Below are 17,639 nucleotides of genomic sequence, written 5' to 3'. Positions count from 1 at the left end.
TAAGTTTGAAGTCTTGTAAAGAATTGTGTGTATATATGCATACATTTATGTAAGTTAATTTTAGCAGGAAAACCCTGAAGTGGCACATATGCCAATGTGATCTTAAATCTTCCCTTCTCTCCTACCTTTGTAAAAGCAAAGACCAAAACCAAAATGAGTAGTAACTACAACTATTCACTACATTTAAAATCTCTACAACTTGGTAAGAGTGTTTGCCAAATTGAAGCTTAGTAAAAAATTAATGGGACTACTGGTCAAAATTTATTAAGGAAATAAATGTTCTGAGTGCAACAGGAAGCCATCTGAGAGCTTTTGGTGGAGTTTTATTGCTCTGCTCTGGGTTTCGAAACTAAGCATAAAGCTCAATGTGAAATCAATTCTGGGGCATCACATCATTTATCTAATGCATGTTGCTAATCCTTTGCTTGCCCATGGCCCCAGCGCCTGACTTTTCAGCATCTCTAAGTGCCCCATATCTCCAGAGGATGATGCAAGGGACACATGGCTTTTTATTTATCAGAGAAACATTGGCTGAACCTACTCAATTCCTCCTGAAGTTGTATCATAACAGACAGCTGGATATTTGGAAAGTTTTCAAAGATCCATTAGATTGTTTTCATAGAGAGTTTTGATGTCAGATAGATTGTGTGTGTGTGTGTCTTGAGCAGTTATTACAGGAAATAAAAAAATAAATGAGACCAATAATTAGTATGAGTCTACATAAAATTCAACATGGAAATGTCCCATCTACTTCAAAAGAGCTGATCAAAATGGGTCAGAGCAATTGGATAATTAGCCTGTTAATGGGACAATTATCCGATTTTGAAAAGGTGAGAATAAATAAATCTTAGAAGGAGCATCACCAACACCAATTTCCCACTTCCAGTTTCTCCCAACAATCTGAGTATTTTCATGACCAGTTAGGTAAAGCTCTAAGGCTATGTTTTATTACATTTATTGCAAGTTGGATGTTATTCCTATTTTATATACCACAATTCAAAACCGTCTGAGACCTTAGAATATTATCACCCCTCTCCCCCCATTTTTAAACATTTAGGCTTTTCTTTGAAGCCTGCATGTCTAAAGTGAGTCCAGATTGACTGAGACATACAGAATCTCAAATCTTCAGCATTCGAATTCATGGTAGGCGTCTGCAGCAACAGACTTAGGAAAACAGAATCACCCACCTATCCTCCAGCCAGGTCTTTTTGGAAATACAGAGAAAATAAGTACCTATAAAAGGGCAGTACCCCTAAAAAGGTAGGACCAGTACCTTCCTTCAGAAGGGGGACAGAAGCCTTCTGGAAACTTCCCTGTGTTGTGGTCTCTCAGTGCATCCAATGCCACCTAACAGATATGTGTGCTGGCAGGGGCCCCAGCAGGCCAGGGCTTGGTTGGGAATATATTTTCCAGAAAAAGAGGACTTTCTGGCAGTTCCTCCTTGTGAAGTCAACCAGGATGTGCTGAAGAAGGGCAAACTCCAGCATCCACCTTCCCTTGCCCCTTTATGCCCAAGATCACAGCCTGGGGAGTTCACCAGCACACTCCAGAAAATTGCTGAGAGGGTTCTCTGGTGTTACTGTCAGGTATGGCATATTGAATCAAAGTTCTTCCCTTGCATCCATTCTAACCCCTCCCAAATAAATCCCAGAACAGTGGAAGCAGCGAAAATAGCATCATTAGCTATTTTGCATCATTGGAGAGCCAGCTCATTTAGAACCACATTCTCAGTGGATAACTCAAGACATAATCGTGCATGGCAGGGATCTGGGCAGAAATAGGCCAAGTGCTCATTTCATATAGGAAACCCTCCCAGTTCCCAGGTTGGCAATCATTATGCATGGGAACTTTATCTTATGCCATGATTTTCTCTGAGAAATTTAGCATGGAACGACAGTTTCTAAAGATATCATAGAAAGTGTGCTTGAACGAAAAAAAAATCAAGCTTCAGATCAAATATTTTGCCTGACTAAAACTAATTAAGATCAATATAGAAAGCACCAATCAGAATAATGAAAATATCCTGTCTGAGTCCAGCATATATTTATAAAAAAGCACAAATAGAGTAGTAAAGCATTTTTAGATGTCAACACTCAAGGCTAAGTACTTTTTCCCTCATATATATATATATATATATATATATATATANGGGGCTTGAACTCATGACCTTGAGATCAAGACCTGAGCTAAGGTCAAGAGTCAGGTACTTAACCATCTAAACCACCCAGGTGCCCCCAGGGGAATATATCTTTTTTTACGTAGTTAAATAGAAGTTGGTGCTGTGACTTAGTGGCAATTTTTCTTCTGATTTCTATAAATGAATTCTGTTGCTTCAGGTGGAAACCTGGCTTGTTCACTAACCTTGGTCTACTTTTAGATCTGGGTAATTATTTCTTGGGAGTCACTCAGGGTAAGAATGTGGCTTATTACAATGACACGTTACTCTTTCTTTTTAGGAGTTAGCTTCAGGGAAGTCTGCATTTTCACAACTGAAAAGTAGTCAGATCAGACAGCATAAAGAACTTGAATGTTGCTGAACATTATCACCAGTGCTGGAATCTCTTCCTCTGCTGAAAGAATTCCTAATAGAGGGTTGCATGGATTCTACAGGACGGTAGATCCAAAGTCCCTGAAAGATTTAGAGAAGACTCACGGTTTGCAACTTCATACTTGCAGTCCACTAGACATTTGCCAGCTATCCAGCTGAGTCCACCCAGAAAGAGTAGAAGCATGAATACCTGGCCGCTTCTTTCCACGCATACTGGTCAGTGTAGTTAAAACAGGCTACACTCTAGGAGGGGAAGTAAAGCGTGCTGCTCAAGAAAGGATACAGAACAGAAAAGTTTATTTTACACTATCCGTCCAAGAAAACAATCTCCATAAACCAGTGCAAAATGTGCAACAGAATCAATACGCGTGTCTTAGCTCTGAGAGCCCAAATTGGTGATTTCCTCTCCTGGTCCTCCTTCGGGCAGGTGCCCCATCGGCTAATGCTGGCCTCGGTTTGCACCATTGACAGAAACATTCAACCAATTTGTAGCAGGTTATTTTTACAATTCATACCAGAATGTGTACAAGGGACGGGGGGGAAAACCATACTGAATGAATGATAAGTGATCAGTGCTTAAAGTAAATACAGGGGGCAGCACGGGCAAGAATCCACAGTTTCAATAAATACAAGTGTAACAAGCATGGGTGGGTCTCAACTCGGTGGAATTAGTCTGCATAATAATTCAGCATCATACAAAATCTAGCAGGGCTGTTGAGCAGTGATTGGCAACAACGTTCACAATAACTTATGCCCTTGAGTGAGTCTGCATTGAACACATTCTGGGGTTCCAAAGGTGTCAGTCAGTTCTCTGTTTTCTCCTTCCCCAGCCATCCCTCCAGGATGGGAGGGGCGGAGCTGGGGCAGCTTGGTGGAGGCGTCCCATGAGGAAGGACGCTGGCGCAAGAGCCAGCTGTCAGGGTCCAGTGTACTCAATACCGAGTGGCAAATTGGGACTTTATTGACGACGTCTGTGCAAAGTGTGCTTCTCTCCATTTTCCAAGAAACCAGTGTCTGTAACTCCTGCACGAAAAGCTGTGGTGGCCTCTGGGTCACTCCCAGTCACCCCAAATACCAAGCGACGAGTGTGCATCTCAGGGACTCACAGGCTGGGAAGCTTCTGGTGCTGACTGCCTGGCTCCTCGCGGATGGGAAGTGTCACCAGGGCCCCTCATCCAAGGCCTCAGGCAGGCTAGAACTATTGCTTGAGAGACTAGAAGGAACCTAGTGAGAAAAAGATGATCCTAATGGCTATGTGGGAAGCTGTCTTCTTCCTGGAAAGCCTCGTGCCCCCTTGGTAACGCCTACAGGACTTCCGGGAGGCGTCCTTGGGTAGGAAATGTCACGCATCTGTTCCCGGTGGCCCCGCCCACATGTTCCTCTACTAAGCACTAAATCCATGCATATTCTGCCGTGCCTGGGATACGGTCCCAGAATACATGGCAGGGACAACCTGTGGATCGTCTGCTAATCCAGAGCCCAGTGAAAGAAGATGGAAGAGAAGCTCTCCATCTCTGGAAGAAAAGGAAGAAAAGGGGGAAGCTCCCCCCGCCCAAAGTGAAATCATCTCCCCAAACCCAGTCACCTAGGCATCATCTCAAAACATCACGAAATCCCAAACACTCCCTAGCATCAATATACCCTCTCCTCTCTATTCCTTTGACAGTCTCAGGTCATAAATTAGATTTGTCTTCCATCCAATAACTTAAAAAAGGAGGAGGGACTGTAATAAGTTTTGCCTGGCTTGGGCCAGTTAGCAGCCAGTTTTGTTTTTTGTTTTTTCTAGAATCTCAGTCACTGTTCAAAAATGGAGCTTGAAAATTCACGCGGATGTCAGAGTCTTCACACGGAGGAGACAGGAAGGGGTGGGCGGGAGGAACCCACGGAGGAGGAGAGGGAGCAGGGAGGGGCGGGACAGCCTGGGTCACCGAGGCAGGAGCGGAGGCCTGTGACCAGCGCGGGAGAGCCAGAGACCCCGGCCCCGAGGGGGCCCGCGTGACTTGGGGTGCGACTGGATCTTGTATTGCACAGAAAAGGAGGACCAAGGCTCGGCGGGCAGCCGGGCGGGTCAGTGGTCCCCGCACATGGGCAAGTTCACAAACGTGAACACATTGAACTCCGTCATGATGGAGAAGCACAGGAACACGCCGTACAGGAAAAGGCACCCGCACCCGAGCTTCTTGTCCAGCTGCCACTTGTTCAGGTGAACGCCAAACACCTGCAACACACACAGCGGGGTCAGAGGGCGCTGGAGGAGGCGGCATCAGGAGGGGAGAGGGGCTTTGTGGGGAGGGGCCGCCAGTGGCCCACCTCGCAGGGCACCAAGTGTCTCTGAGCTCCCCAAGCCCATTGCTCTCATTTTGGAAGCTCAGAACACCAAAATCAAGAAGAAGGGAAGTCAGAACTTTAAAATAACTTTAAAAAGTCGTAATGATGTGACCAATCGACATAGGTACGGGGGCCACCACGCTTTCCCTGGACTCCAAACCAGCACTCATCTGTGCCCACAGCACCTGCTCTGACACTTCACCCTCTTGTCCCCAAGCAGCCCGTGGCTCTTCCTGAGGACGAATCTCCCAGCAGGTGGTGGCCACATCTCTTCCATTCCCACACCTGGAGGCAAGGGAGTTGTACCACTTGCTCCTCACTGCTGCTTCCCCAAAACACCCAGCTTGAAATCTAAAGCCTTTGAACAGTCACACTCCATCCTACCTGGCTACAGTCCACACGTGAACCCAGCCTCTCCCCATTCCCCTTCCTCAGAACCCCGAGTCCTACTCACTGCCACTCCTATCTAGAGCACCCTGGCGTCCTTCCCCGGGATTTCACTGGTCCCTGGAGAGGCTCTTCTCAACACCTGTCCTCTACCCTATCTCCCACCCTGCACCTGCACTGCACCCACTAGTCTCATGTGGCTGCCCAGATCTGAACGTAAGTCCAATAATATTAAAAACTCAGTTGTTCAGTTGTACTAGCCGCATGTCACATGCTCCACATCCACATGTGGCCAGTGGGTGCTGTCAGGGCAGGTGCAGGCGCAGGCCACAGGACAGCTACACAGCTGAGAGCCAGTGATGAGCAAGAACAGAAACAACTCCATCGTCTCAGTGTCATTCATCTCGCTCTCTGCCATCTCCTCTTTCCAGCTTAGTCCATCTGGTGCCCTCCTTCCCACAACTCTGCAGACCAGCAGGGCCCAGAATTCACTGCTACCACCACCATTCCACTGCACGCCACCCCCTGGACCCACCCCATCCCACCTTACCCTGCAGAAATCCCACCAGCAATCTCTAGAACCACCCCTGGGCATCTACCACCATTCACTGGCCTCTCTCTGGCGCTATTGCCCTCCCATTGGTGGAGCCACAGCCTCGGGCTCAAGCCCAGCCTCCAGCGACTCCATGTTGCTTCCATGCTGCTGACACAAGCTGGAGGAAAATGTCTGGCCATGCCAAAGGGTCTCACTTCAAACTCAATACCACAAACCTTGAGGGGATCATCTATGGCAATCATCCCACATTTCCCTAAGTGCACTGTCTCTACCTTTCTTGGATGGCTGTTTCCAGCCTCTCCCCTCTTCTCAGAACCCCCTCACCTACTTCTCCATCTTTACTCTCAGCACATGACCATGTTCCCGTCCACAGAGCTCCCACCACCAGACCCACTTGCTTGCCTTCTCTCCTGCTGGTGAGGCCCCACTGCCCTCGGCCCTGCCCACGGCCCACTCCTCCACATGTGTACACAACCCCACCTCCCCTCCCCACTCAAGAATATGGCCCCGGCAACTGCCCCTCTGTCATCTCCATCTCCCTGCCCCACCCCTGGATTACTCCAACTGGGATGCGAGAACGCTGCTAGTTCTCTCCTCTTAAAAAACAACATTTTTTTCTGGATTGCCACTTCTCTCCTTTCTTTATAGCAAGATGACTTGAAAGAGTTGTAAATACTACTGTGTCCAATTTCTGTCCTTCTATTCTGTTGACTTGTCCTACACAACCTTCTGCCTCATTGCCCCACACAAGCACCCTCTCTCATCAAGAACGCTGATAACACTGTATCGTTAACCTAAATGGCCAATGCTCAGGACTCATCTCCCGTGACAGAACCAATCACTCCCTCCACCCTGAAATACCTTTCCACTTGGCTTCCAGATGCCATACTTTCCTGGTTTTCCTCCTACCTCTCTGACTGCTCATTCTGTTTCTTTTGGTGTTTTATTATCATCATCCTGACCTCTAACTACCAGAGGACACCAAGACTTGGATGCTGGGCCTCTTGTCTTTTCTATCCTTGCTCACCCCCTTGCTGCCTGCAGCTAATTGCATGGCTTTAAATACTGTCCACATTCTGGGGCCTCCAGCTTGGATGTTTCTCCTAAACTCAGACTCACCTTTCCAATGGCTTTTTTGACCTCTCCCTTGGGTGTAGAACAGGCACTGCAAGCTCAAGATGTTCAAAACTGCTCTTCCCCCACCCCTGAAAAACCTGCTTCTCTTCCATCTTCCAGCAACCCCATTTCAACATCCCAGGTGGTGGCTAGCCCCATCTCCTACAGGTTGTACAAATGTAGCTATAAGCATGCACTCTGATGTCAGATGGCTTGGCTCTACATTCATGTGGTCAATTTCTCTAGAAGGCCTCAGATGTTCATCTTTTTTTTTATAATAATTTTTTATTATGTTATGTTAGTCGCCATACAGTATATCCTTAGTTTTTTATGTAAAGTTCCATGATTCATTATTTGCATATAACACCCAGTGCACCATGCGATATGTGCCCTCCTTAATACCCATCACTGGCCTATCCCAATCCCCCACCCGCCTCCCCTCTGAAGCCCTCAGTTTGTTTCCCAGAGTCCACAGTCTCTCATGGTTCATTCCCCCTTCTGTTTACCCCCCCTTCCTTCTACCCTTCCTTCTCCTACTGATCATCCTATTTCTTATGTTCCATAAATGAGTGAAACCATATCATAATTGTCTTTCTCTGCTCATCTTTTTTTTAAGTTTTTTTTTAAAGATTTTATTTATTTATTTGACAGAGATAGAGACAGCCAGCAAGAGAGGGAACACAAGCAGGGGAGGTGGGAGAGGAAGAAGCAGGCTCCCAGTAGAGTAGGGAGCCCAACGCGGGCTGAGCCGAAGGCAGACACTTAATGACTGAGCCACCCAGGCGCCCCCTCAGATGTTCACCTGTATAATGGGGTTGATGTAGTGTCTACCCAATGGGCATGTGGTGAGCTCCAAAATGTATACAAAGCATTAAGCACAATGTGTGGCTATGACAGGTATCATAAGCATAATCACACGAGACCTAAAGAACCTAAGCTACAGAACAAAGAATTGCATAGATTCCCACTTTTGTGTAAGGCAGTATTTGCCTTAGTGAATCCTTGACATCTGACTCACATCCTGACCCTGTCAATGACCTCCAGTTTTCTGCCTGCCCTTCTGAATTCCTATTCCCTAGCATATGGACGTTCACGTGCCAGTGTAATTTAATGACCGTTTCCTTGAAAACGGTTTCAGGAACAAACACATTACATCTCAGTGTTTTCTAATGTGAGAATTCAACTGCATACTTGTATGTTAACAGATACTTCATGTGGACCAGTCCATGTATTGGTGTGAATCGATTCCCACCAAAACATGTCAGCTGAGTTGGAATATCAAATTATACAAAGATATAATGGCCAAGATAGCAGAATGGCATAAAAGTACATTGTCAGTAAAATAATGTATTCTTAGTCTCTGAGTATTGGTCAAATGCATGGATTTATGCAATGCTTATTAACCTAGAACAGGTAATTAATTGGAATCTGCTCTCCTCTTGACTAATCTTGCAGAAGAAATGGGCTCTCCCCTTTGCTTTTGATAAAATGGCTTGGGCTTGACATGAAGCAGGGTATGCTTCTCAGAGGAGGGCTGGCTCCTTTCATAAAGAGGGAAGGCTTTCTAGTGAGTTGCTAGGATCCACTTCTAAAGGAAACAGCCATGAAGGAGACAGGACATCTGGAGGCTGATTGTCCCCATCCACCCGGAAGCCAAGCCCATCTGGTATCCAAACAAACTCTGTAGCCAAAGAACCCAAGGGCAGGGGTGGGGGGAGGAGTCACAGGAACTCGAGAGGGGATGAGCTGTAGCCCTACCGTGACAAAGACGGAGGCCAGGAGTAAGCCCACGGAGTAGATCAGTCCTCTGCTGTTTAGCCGAATCTGTAAGAAAGGATATGCAGTTAGGCTTCCAAAAAGGCATCTGCTCAGTGCAGGGGCTGAAGCAACTCTGAGTAGCGGTCAGTCCAAATCTCTCCTTTAGGATGGCAAACAAAAGGGAGCTTGGACAGCCACGCTCTGCCACTGGGAGCAGGGACATGCACTTTACTAGGACAGCGGGGCGCCCTTGTCTCGTTCCCTCTCAGTCCAACCCCATCCTTCCTTCCAGGGGCGGTACCCACTGGGCTGTCCCACGGCCACGTGAATTCTCTGTCATGTTTGGCCTGATTCTCGGTGCCCACAACACTATCCTGTGGACCTGACCTCCAGGGAGCATGTGCTTTCTTGACAGACAACTTTTAGGGTAAATCTCATGACATGAGGGATGGGAGCGATATTTTGAAAAATATTACTAAACTTTTTTTTAAAGATTTTATTTCTCTATTAGAGAGAGAGTGAGAGAGAGACAGAGAGAGAGAGAGAGAGAGAGTTCACGAGCAGTGGGGGAAGGGCAGAGGGAGAAGCAGACCCCCCGCAGAGCAGGGAGCCTGATGCGGGACTTGATCCCAGGATGCTGGGATCATGACCCGAGCCAAAGGCAGACGCTCAACCGACTGAGCCACCCAGGCGCCCCTAAACTTTTTATCTCTTTTGCATTAAATTGTCTGTGAACTCCCCCCAGACTGGACGGGAAGAGGTGGATGAGTCTTGCTCTTGTAAGCAAGCAAAGAAGAGGAAAGAGTTAACATTCCATTTCTGATATTCGTAAAAGGATTTTGTTTTGTTAGTCTTTCAGAGAAGACAGTGGGGTTAGCTGCCAAACACTAAAGAGGAAGAGAGAAACAATTTTTGGAATTCTTATAAAATAGCGCTGTCCAGTAGAAATTTCTGCCATGATGAAAATGTCCGTTATCTGTGTTGTTCCATAGGCAGCCGTTAGGCACAGGTGGCTCCTACAACTGAACAAAAATTTTAATCTTATCTTCAATTAATTCAGATTTACATTTAAAGAGCCACATGTGACTTGTGGCTGCAGTATTGGAAGGGTGGGTGGGGAATATATAGAGGCCAACCCAGCCAAAAAAAGGTTACATAGAGTTTCATTGTGTAGAGAAGATGTCCCTTCTGCCTTGACCTAGATCAAAGGTCATGAGGTCGGCTACCCCGAAATAGGAGGTATGCCTTAGAGCACCCATGCTCAAAGCTTCCTCCCTGGCCCAGTGTCACCTGGGGTCTTGCTAGAAATGCAGGATTTCAGGCCCCTCCTAGACGTCCTGAATCAGAAACATTGGGGATGGGTCCATCCATGTGTTCTAATAAACCCTCCAGGTGGTTCTGATGCATGAGAAAGTTTAAGAACCACTGGCTTTGAGCCAGTACTGAGGCTAAATCCACCTCTGATCTCCACGGGTTTTGGGGCTGGGACTTTGATATTCATTTTCACCAGTTCTCTTAGAAAGCCTTATCTGCATTGAGGTTTGGGGACCATAGAGCCCCCACCAACATACACTGTTCTGCTAGGAGTCAAAGACTCACCTGTATCCACAGGAAGGAAAAGCAAGGCAGATTGATCATTTCATTAGAGAACTGAGTGGTTATTATTTGTAGAAGTGATTTGGGGCCCTTCTGACAAGGTTCAAGGTGCCTCCTGCCACCCTTTTACCAGTTCACCTCTGGGGTGTAGATATGGGAACAGGTAGGTGTCTCTGTAGGTGGGTGTGTTCGGTTTACCTTTGGTGACAGGAAACTCCCTGACCTTAACAGTCAAAACCTTTGTGTGGGGACTCAAGAGCATAACATATCTCCTTATGCAATGTTCTGTCACAGAGGGAATGCACTGGACCCTCTCCCCTGCAGGCACAATCCATGTGAGCCAACCATCTGCTGAACCCCAGCTGGAAATTATTCCCAGCCACCAAATGCCTTCTTAAGAGCAAAGGACTCAAATCAGATCTCTGTGACACTAAAGCAAAGGGTTGACCTGGATAAGTCCGTGTAAAAAAAATGAGGGATCAGATCCACCCCTGTCCAGCTGGTAGCTTATCTTCCTGCAAACCTGCCACCTAGCTATAGAGAGATTTCCTCCTTTCATCAGCTGTGTAGGTATATAGAGAGGCCAGTATCCAGGAGTATATCATGAATGCCTTCTAATGAAAAAGTATTCTGTCCGTACTGAACCTACGATAATCCCACATGTACCCTGGTCAGAGTTGCAGGGGAGGGGCAGGGCTCCTCAGAGCAAAATGGCAGCTCCTATGGCAGAGTGAGTAAGAGCCTGCTGGAGCTGTCCACGTCATGCAGTCCTTGGGCTCACCCTGAAACTGTGAACACACACTCAGAAACCCTTTTGAGCTCTTAACTGTCAACATTGCATGGATTCTGCTAAGCACATGGCCAGTGCATTCCCAGCCCAGCTCACCCTTTGAGCTCTAGGGTTGAATCCTTGTCAGCAAGAAGAATTGAGTAAAGTGATTTCCTGCCCTTAGGAAACCCAGAGCCAGTGAGAGCCAAGTTCTAAGCAGGAAAATTCTCTTTGGCCAAGCCTTCTGTCTTCAAATTCAGTCATATTCAATTAGAGCTTTGGAACTTTACTCTTCCACCATTGACATAAAATCTCATAGAATGGTGCTTCTAAAATTCTAAATCTGGCTCCAAAGACTAAAGACAACTGACTTGGTGGGGTTTCTGAGTATTTTTCATGTTTTCACCTTTTTCTCTGCAGCCTTCCTTTGGTAACAGATTGCCACATGCACCCAGGGGTAATTTTTGTTTTTTCATTCATTACAGACCTGGGCTCTCAAAGCCTGTATTGATTCCTTGCTATCTGAACTCCCACCTCCACACAGACATGACAGTCAGGAATTAGGGTTCCTTCAGTTGCCTCTGGGTCCAACTTGAACATCTCCCAATCACTGGAGACTATGGACAGTTTGGGGCAGGAGTTGGCCAACTATGGGCCATGGGCCGAGTCTGATTTTGTAGATGAAATTTATTGGAGCTCAGCTCGTTCATTTGCATATTGTCTACTTCTGCAGTGGCAGAACCAAGAAGTTCCATAGAGACAATATAGCCCACCAGGCTTAAAATAGTTCCCCTCCGGCCCTGTCCAGAAAGTCTGCTGGCCCCTGGTTTAGAGCATGGGCTCCAGATCCAGTTCACCGAACCCCTTCTGAATCCCTGCTTGGTCACCCACTTGCTGTATCATCATGGAAAAGTGACTTAACTTCCCCATGCCTCAGTTTTCTGAGAAGTAAAATGGGGATAATACAATTCGCACCTCATGACGTGGTTGTGGGGATTAACTGAATTATTCCATGTTAAAAAGCTTGAACAGGACCCAGTGTATAGTGAGTTCTCAATGTGTCTAGGCCATTATTCTCCACTCAACTCAAGAGCTGCTTAATTCCTTCCCTGGTACCCCTAGCTACTTCTTTTATAAACCCACCACCCAGCAGCCCCCTGATCGAAGCTTCAGTAGATGACAAACACCATGAGGGTAGGGACCACGTCTGATTTTATTCTCCGCCTGGCACAGGACTGAGCACAGACCACATGCTTCAATATGTAATTAATAAATAAACGATGAATCCATTTCCTTGCAGAAGTGAAATGGGGCAGGGCACACTGCTCAGAGAGAGGCTGGGAGCAGGGAGACCCTGGCCACCATTTCTGGATGGTGTTCCAGAAACAATGCAATCCTGTCCAAAATTCCCTGTTCCCTTTCCCCACTTTATTTTTTATGAAAGCATATAGCCTTTTTTTCAACCTAACATTTTATTATGAAAGTTTTCAAGCATTCAGAAAAATTGAAGGAATCACACCATTTTATTATGTCATTTTAACCAAAGGGTTCGATTATAGTTCACAGGTCTTCTGTTTCTAGATGTAATTTCCATATGGTGAAATTCACAAATCATAACTGCACTGGTCAATGGGCTCTGAGAATTGCATATACCTGTGTAACCTAAACTGTAGCCATGATAGAGAGTACTTCCATCTTCCCCAGAAAGTTCTCTTGTTTCCTCACCAGGCTCACCCAGGATTAATCACTGCTTCTAAGCTTAGCCAGTCCAAGAAACTTCATATAAATGGAGCCCTATAATGTGTGTTCTTTTACACCAGGATTCTTTTCCTCAGCATAATTTTTAAAGATTTCTTCATTTCCTTTGTATTTTTCATTGCATCAATAGCTCATTTCTTTTTATAACAGCATAAACATTTCACAGTTTATCTAATTATTCTCCTATTTATGGACATCTGGCTTGCTTCCAGTTTGGGGCTATTAACATGCATTGATTTATAATTCACAAACACAATGAAAGGAGACCTACAGTGGCCCCTCTCACCCACAGGAGAAGCAGGAATGAAGATGGTGAAGACAGCCAGGGGGTCCGCTGGGATCTCAAACACACTCTTTCACACCCCAGCATCCCCTCTCTCTAGCTGGGCATGAGGAGCCTCTCCAAATAGGGGAGATTCACCTTCCCCACCTTGGCACATTGCTGTCTCCCTTTTGAAAACTCAGTCTGGTCAGATGGGGTGCATACCTCCTTCTCACCTCACCTCTATTCTGCCCATCACTCCCTTAGTCCTTTTGTCTCTTCCAAGTTCACTGAGCCCTCGCTGGCCCTATCCCCACTTCTGATGCAGATCATGTCCTGACCTTGTCTGGGTAGCCTTCCTACCTCCTCAGCTAGTCCCACTGCCCTGATGGCAGATGCCTGGGTCTTCAGTTTTCTCTCCTTCCACCCAGCACCTAGTTCCCCACTTGTCTACATACACTGTACGTTTAAATAAGCATCTGTAGGTGATGTTGAACACATGTGTATGTTTGTGCATGTATATATGTGCATGTGTGTGCACGCTGGAGGCAGGCTGGGTGGCAAGGGGCAAGATTGCAGAATTGGGTGAAGAGACTGACGTAGAGGTGGCCTTAGGCTGATCTTTTTTAATAATAATCTTTTATTATGTTATGTTAGTCACCATACAGTATATCCTTAGTTTTTGATGTAATGTTCCATGATTCATTATTTGCGTAGGCTGATCTTTTTAAGCAACAAAATGAGAGGGCACCAAAAATAGGCTTTTTTGTAAAAAAAAATTGAGGCATAATTTGCATACAGTAAAGGTTCAAATCTCTCCTATTGGTTAAGTTTTGACAAATGCATGTACCCATGTAACCTACAACCCCAAAAGATATAAAACATTTCCATCACTCCAATAAGTTTCCCAAAGCCAGCAAATTTAACTCCACCTCCTCTAAAACTAGTTTCTTGGGGCGTGTTAAGCCAGACAATAGCACGGACCCTGCTCATCTCTGGACCACCTTTGCAGAAGACTTGGAGCTCTAGCTGTGAATAGTGTTGATCTAAACAATGGTTTCCCGGCTTCCTGAGTCACAGATTCAGGGTCCATTAAGTGCAAATGCAGCAAATCTCCATGGGAATGCCCACCGAAGAGCATGCAAGGCGCAATTGCCCTAACATTGAACACTGTTTTTATTTCTTGCCTTCAAAATACATGAATTCATTCTCTAATTCCCTCATGGCAGTTGTTGCAGAGAAAACAGAAGGCTGGCTGGTTGCCAAGTCAACAGAAATTTAGTCCATGATGCATGTATATTTTTTTATCTGGATGCATACACAAACACCCACTCAGACCTAGTTTTGTGCGAGCACGTGGTTCATAAACAGTTCCCTAAATCCTACACGGTTTGGGAATTCAAAATCCCCAGCCTCAAAGATTCTGACTTCCCCACATTACAGTTTAAAATCTCTCTATATTTTGAGGTCAGCTCCACACATCCAGAGGAATTCTTTTAGGAAAAATAAGGAGCCCCTGGATTTTTGCTAATTTATTTATGACCTGGAACGCATGCTGCATGTCGCTTTCCATTTTCAGATTTGGGTAACTGAACATTGGTGTAGGTGTAGGCTCCAAATGGATGTGTCTAGCCTTGGTCTGATGTTGTAAAATATCACCGGGCAGGAATCTCTTTCCCAGAACAATTAAATGAGGTGAGGAAGTGAATAAGCTTACAGAGAAGAGGCGCTTCAATGGCAGCTGGTGCCTGAGTCCTGTCCCGTCCAAAGGGCTCTCACAAACACGGCTGTGTGTAATTCTAGTGGTGACTCTGGAGGTAGGTAGGGTGAGTTTTGTTTTCCCCGTGTAAAGATGAGAAAACTGATGCTCTGGCAAGTTCAGCACTTGGCCAAGGTAAGATTCTGCTCATCATTTCCCATTCGTGTGTGGGTATGGGTTTTCCCCACACATCCAAGCATTTCTGTGACCCCCAGATGGGTGTCCTACAATTTAACTAAATTTTTAAAAAGATTTTATTTATTTGAGAGAGAGAGAGAGCATGAGCAGGGGGAGGGGCAGAGGGAGAAGCAGACTCCCTGCTGTGCAGGGAGGCCTATGCAGGGCTCAATGTGGGGCTCCATGCAGGGCTTGACGTGGGACTTGATCCCAGGACTCCAGGATCATGACCTGAGCAGAAAGCAGATGCTTAACTGACTGAGCCACTAAGGCGCCCCAACAATTTAACTCAATTCTGGCACTATTTACCCAGTGAGAGCATCAGATCACACAGGGGAAAGACTTCATCCTACAAGACTGTCCTCCCTGCCCCCAGATGCCACTAACAAGTCCAGATGTCACTTGTGCTTCTGATGGACTAGCTATAGATTGGAGATTCCAAGGACCCTTTCCTTGGGTTTGGTTAGTTTGTTAGAGCGGCTCACAGAACTCCGGAACACAGTGTACTGACTAGGTGACCAGTGTGTTATAGAAGGATCTAATTTAGGAGTAACCGGATGGAGGAGATGCACAGGGCAAGGTATGGGGAAAGGGAGCTCCTCCATGCTGTCACTGAGCAAAGCACTCTCCTCAAATCTCCACGTGTTCACTAAACTGGAGGCTCTCCGAATCTCGTCCTTCTGGGTTTGTATAGAGGCTTCACTGTATAGGGAATTGATTAAATCATTGGCTACTGGAAACTGATTCAACTTCCAGCCTCTTTCCTCTCCCTGGCGGTCAGGGGTAGGACTGAAAGTTTCAATCTTTTAATCATGTGGTTGGTTCTCCTGGTAACCAGCTCCCACCCTTAGGTGGGATAGGAAAGTCACCTCATTAACATAACAGAAGAAATCTTACAGCTCTCATCATTGCGAAAATTCCAGAAGTTTTAGGAGCTCTGTGCTAGAAACAGGGATGAAGATCAAACATGTATTTCTTACTATAAATCACAATATCACACACGGCCAGGGAGCTGGTGAAGGATCAGTGTAGACTGAGAATTAGAATTCTGACAGTGAATTCTAGACTCTTCCTTGAACCCTGAAGGGCACAGGGAAAATGCCAGAGTTCTCCTCACCCACTAAGAACCTTTAAAAGTGGCATCTTGGCCTTTCTTGCTTATTGTTTCTAAAACCATCCTGAATAAACTGTAAGAACCACAAATGCCAGTGTGGCAGATGCCTCTGGGACCCCATCCTAGTCCCAGTGTCCCTTCTTACCATTTTTGTGGGACCAGCTGCCTCTCCACAAACAGTACCAGTGTCTGTGCCTGGAGGGCTTTTTCCCGAACTCTGGAAGTGCCAAGCTGCCCTGTAGCAATGACTCTTGGGGTGGGTGCATAAACACATAGCTCCCCTGCCCTTCAGATGGGGCCATTCTGAGATGGGAGTGTACACCATTTGTTAGAGCCCCCCACCCCCCAGGGACTCAGCTGCAGTTACCGTGACTGCTGTCCTCAGCTGCCTTCCCTCCATCTTCCTGCCCATCCCCACGCCCCTGCTGGAGTTTCTCACCCCTCCCCAATACCCACCTCACCTCAAATCTTTGTCTCAGGACTGAATAGTTTCTGAGGGGATCTAAACTGGGGTAATGAAATGAATAGGCTTCAGGCCTTAGGCAACCCAGGTAAGCCGATCCATGGGGGACCTGTAAGGACCCTGCCTTCCCCCAAATATCACCTCAATTTCCTGACACAGTGCCTGAAATCTGACACAAGACTTGCCTTAATGGGATTAGGTAGCCTCGTGGTGGCTCCCAGGAGCTCTGCTAGGACAACCTCAAGAAGAACCATTCAGTAAGATGTCAGCAAACTGTACCCAAATTCCCTATCCAGATGCTGTGGGAACAGTTTGTAGACTGGCCCTGTTAATGGCATTCTGGCATTCTGTGGCTTTCAATGGTGGAAGTACTCCACTCTGGCTGGATGTAAGCCACCAATATGGCCTCACTGAAGGTGGGGTTACAAAGAGCCATTCCTTCTCTTCTCCAGAGCCTATAAGAGCCGGCTTCAGTGCCCCACTGTCCCCTGGGGGTTGGGGAAGGGATTTTTAGAACAAAGGAAAACCTCCTAGCAGTTGGAGCAGTGTCCAGGTGTTGGAACCTGATTTGGGAATGCTTACTACAAAAGATGAGAAGGAATGATGTGGAAGGCACTTAAGAACTGACAGGCCCATGGATTCATTCCACTCGGGCCCTTTGCTGGGTGCTGGGGATGCTCATTCATTGACAGAGATCCAGTTCCTGCACATCAGAGACGACAGTCCCATGTGATTCTAGAGGGAGTAAATTTGGCGGGAGTAGCCTTCTTAGAGGAGGAGATGGTTGGCTGACTATTGGTCTTAGAAGAAACGCTTCGGGGAAAGCTTTGATGCATTTGGACACTCCATCCTTGACACATTCTCCTGGTTCCATAGCCCCACTTTCTGGCTGACTGCTCCTCAGTTTTCGTCACTGAATGTTTTTATTTTTCCTGACCCAACATTAGAATATAGTTCTGGGCTCTCTTCTCTAGCTACATTTACTTCCTTTATGAGCTTGATGCTTTGAAAACCATTTAAAGCTACTGACCCCCAAGTTTATGCCTGC

The 17,639-nt window shown here is 46.4% G+C and overlaps 1 protein-coding gene across 4 annotated transcripts in view; it reads right to left on the bottom strand.

The window, feature by feature from the left end:
- Window positions 1-2,828: 2,828 nt before the first annotated feature.
- The window catches only part of SLC24A3 (solute carrier family 24 member 3), a 488,971-nt gene continuing 474,160 nt past the window's right edge, over window positions 2,829-17,639 (bottom strand). For all 4 annotated transcript variants that reach the window (XM_034641621.1, XM_011225465.2, XM_034641622.1 and 1 more), the window contains 2 exons: window positions 8,694-8,759; window positions 2,829-4,766 (listed from right to left, as the gene is read on the bottom strand). In XM_034641621.1, the coding sequence (XP_034497512.1) occupies window positions 4,617-4,766; window positions 8,694-8,759 (216 nt within the window). In that variant the 3' untranslated portion in view covers window positions 2,829-4,616. The remainder of the gene's footprint in view (window positions 4,767-8,693; window positions 8,760-17,639) is intronic.

The sequence above is a fragment of the Ailuropoda melanoleuca genome, chromosome 13 (assembly GCF_002007445.2).
Source record: "Ailuropoda melanoleuca isolate Jingjing chromosome 13, ASM200744v2, whole genome shotgun sequence".
Lineage (NCBI taxonomy): Eukaryota > Metazoa > Chordata > Mammalia > Carnivora > Ursidae > Ailuropoda > Ailuropoda melanoleuca.
The sequence above is the reverse complement of the archived record's forward strand: the minus strand, read 5'-3'. Positions and strand labels throughout refer to the sequence as shown.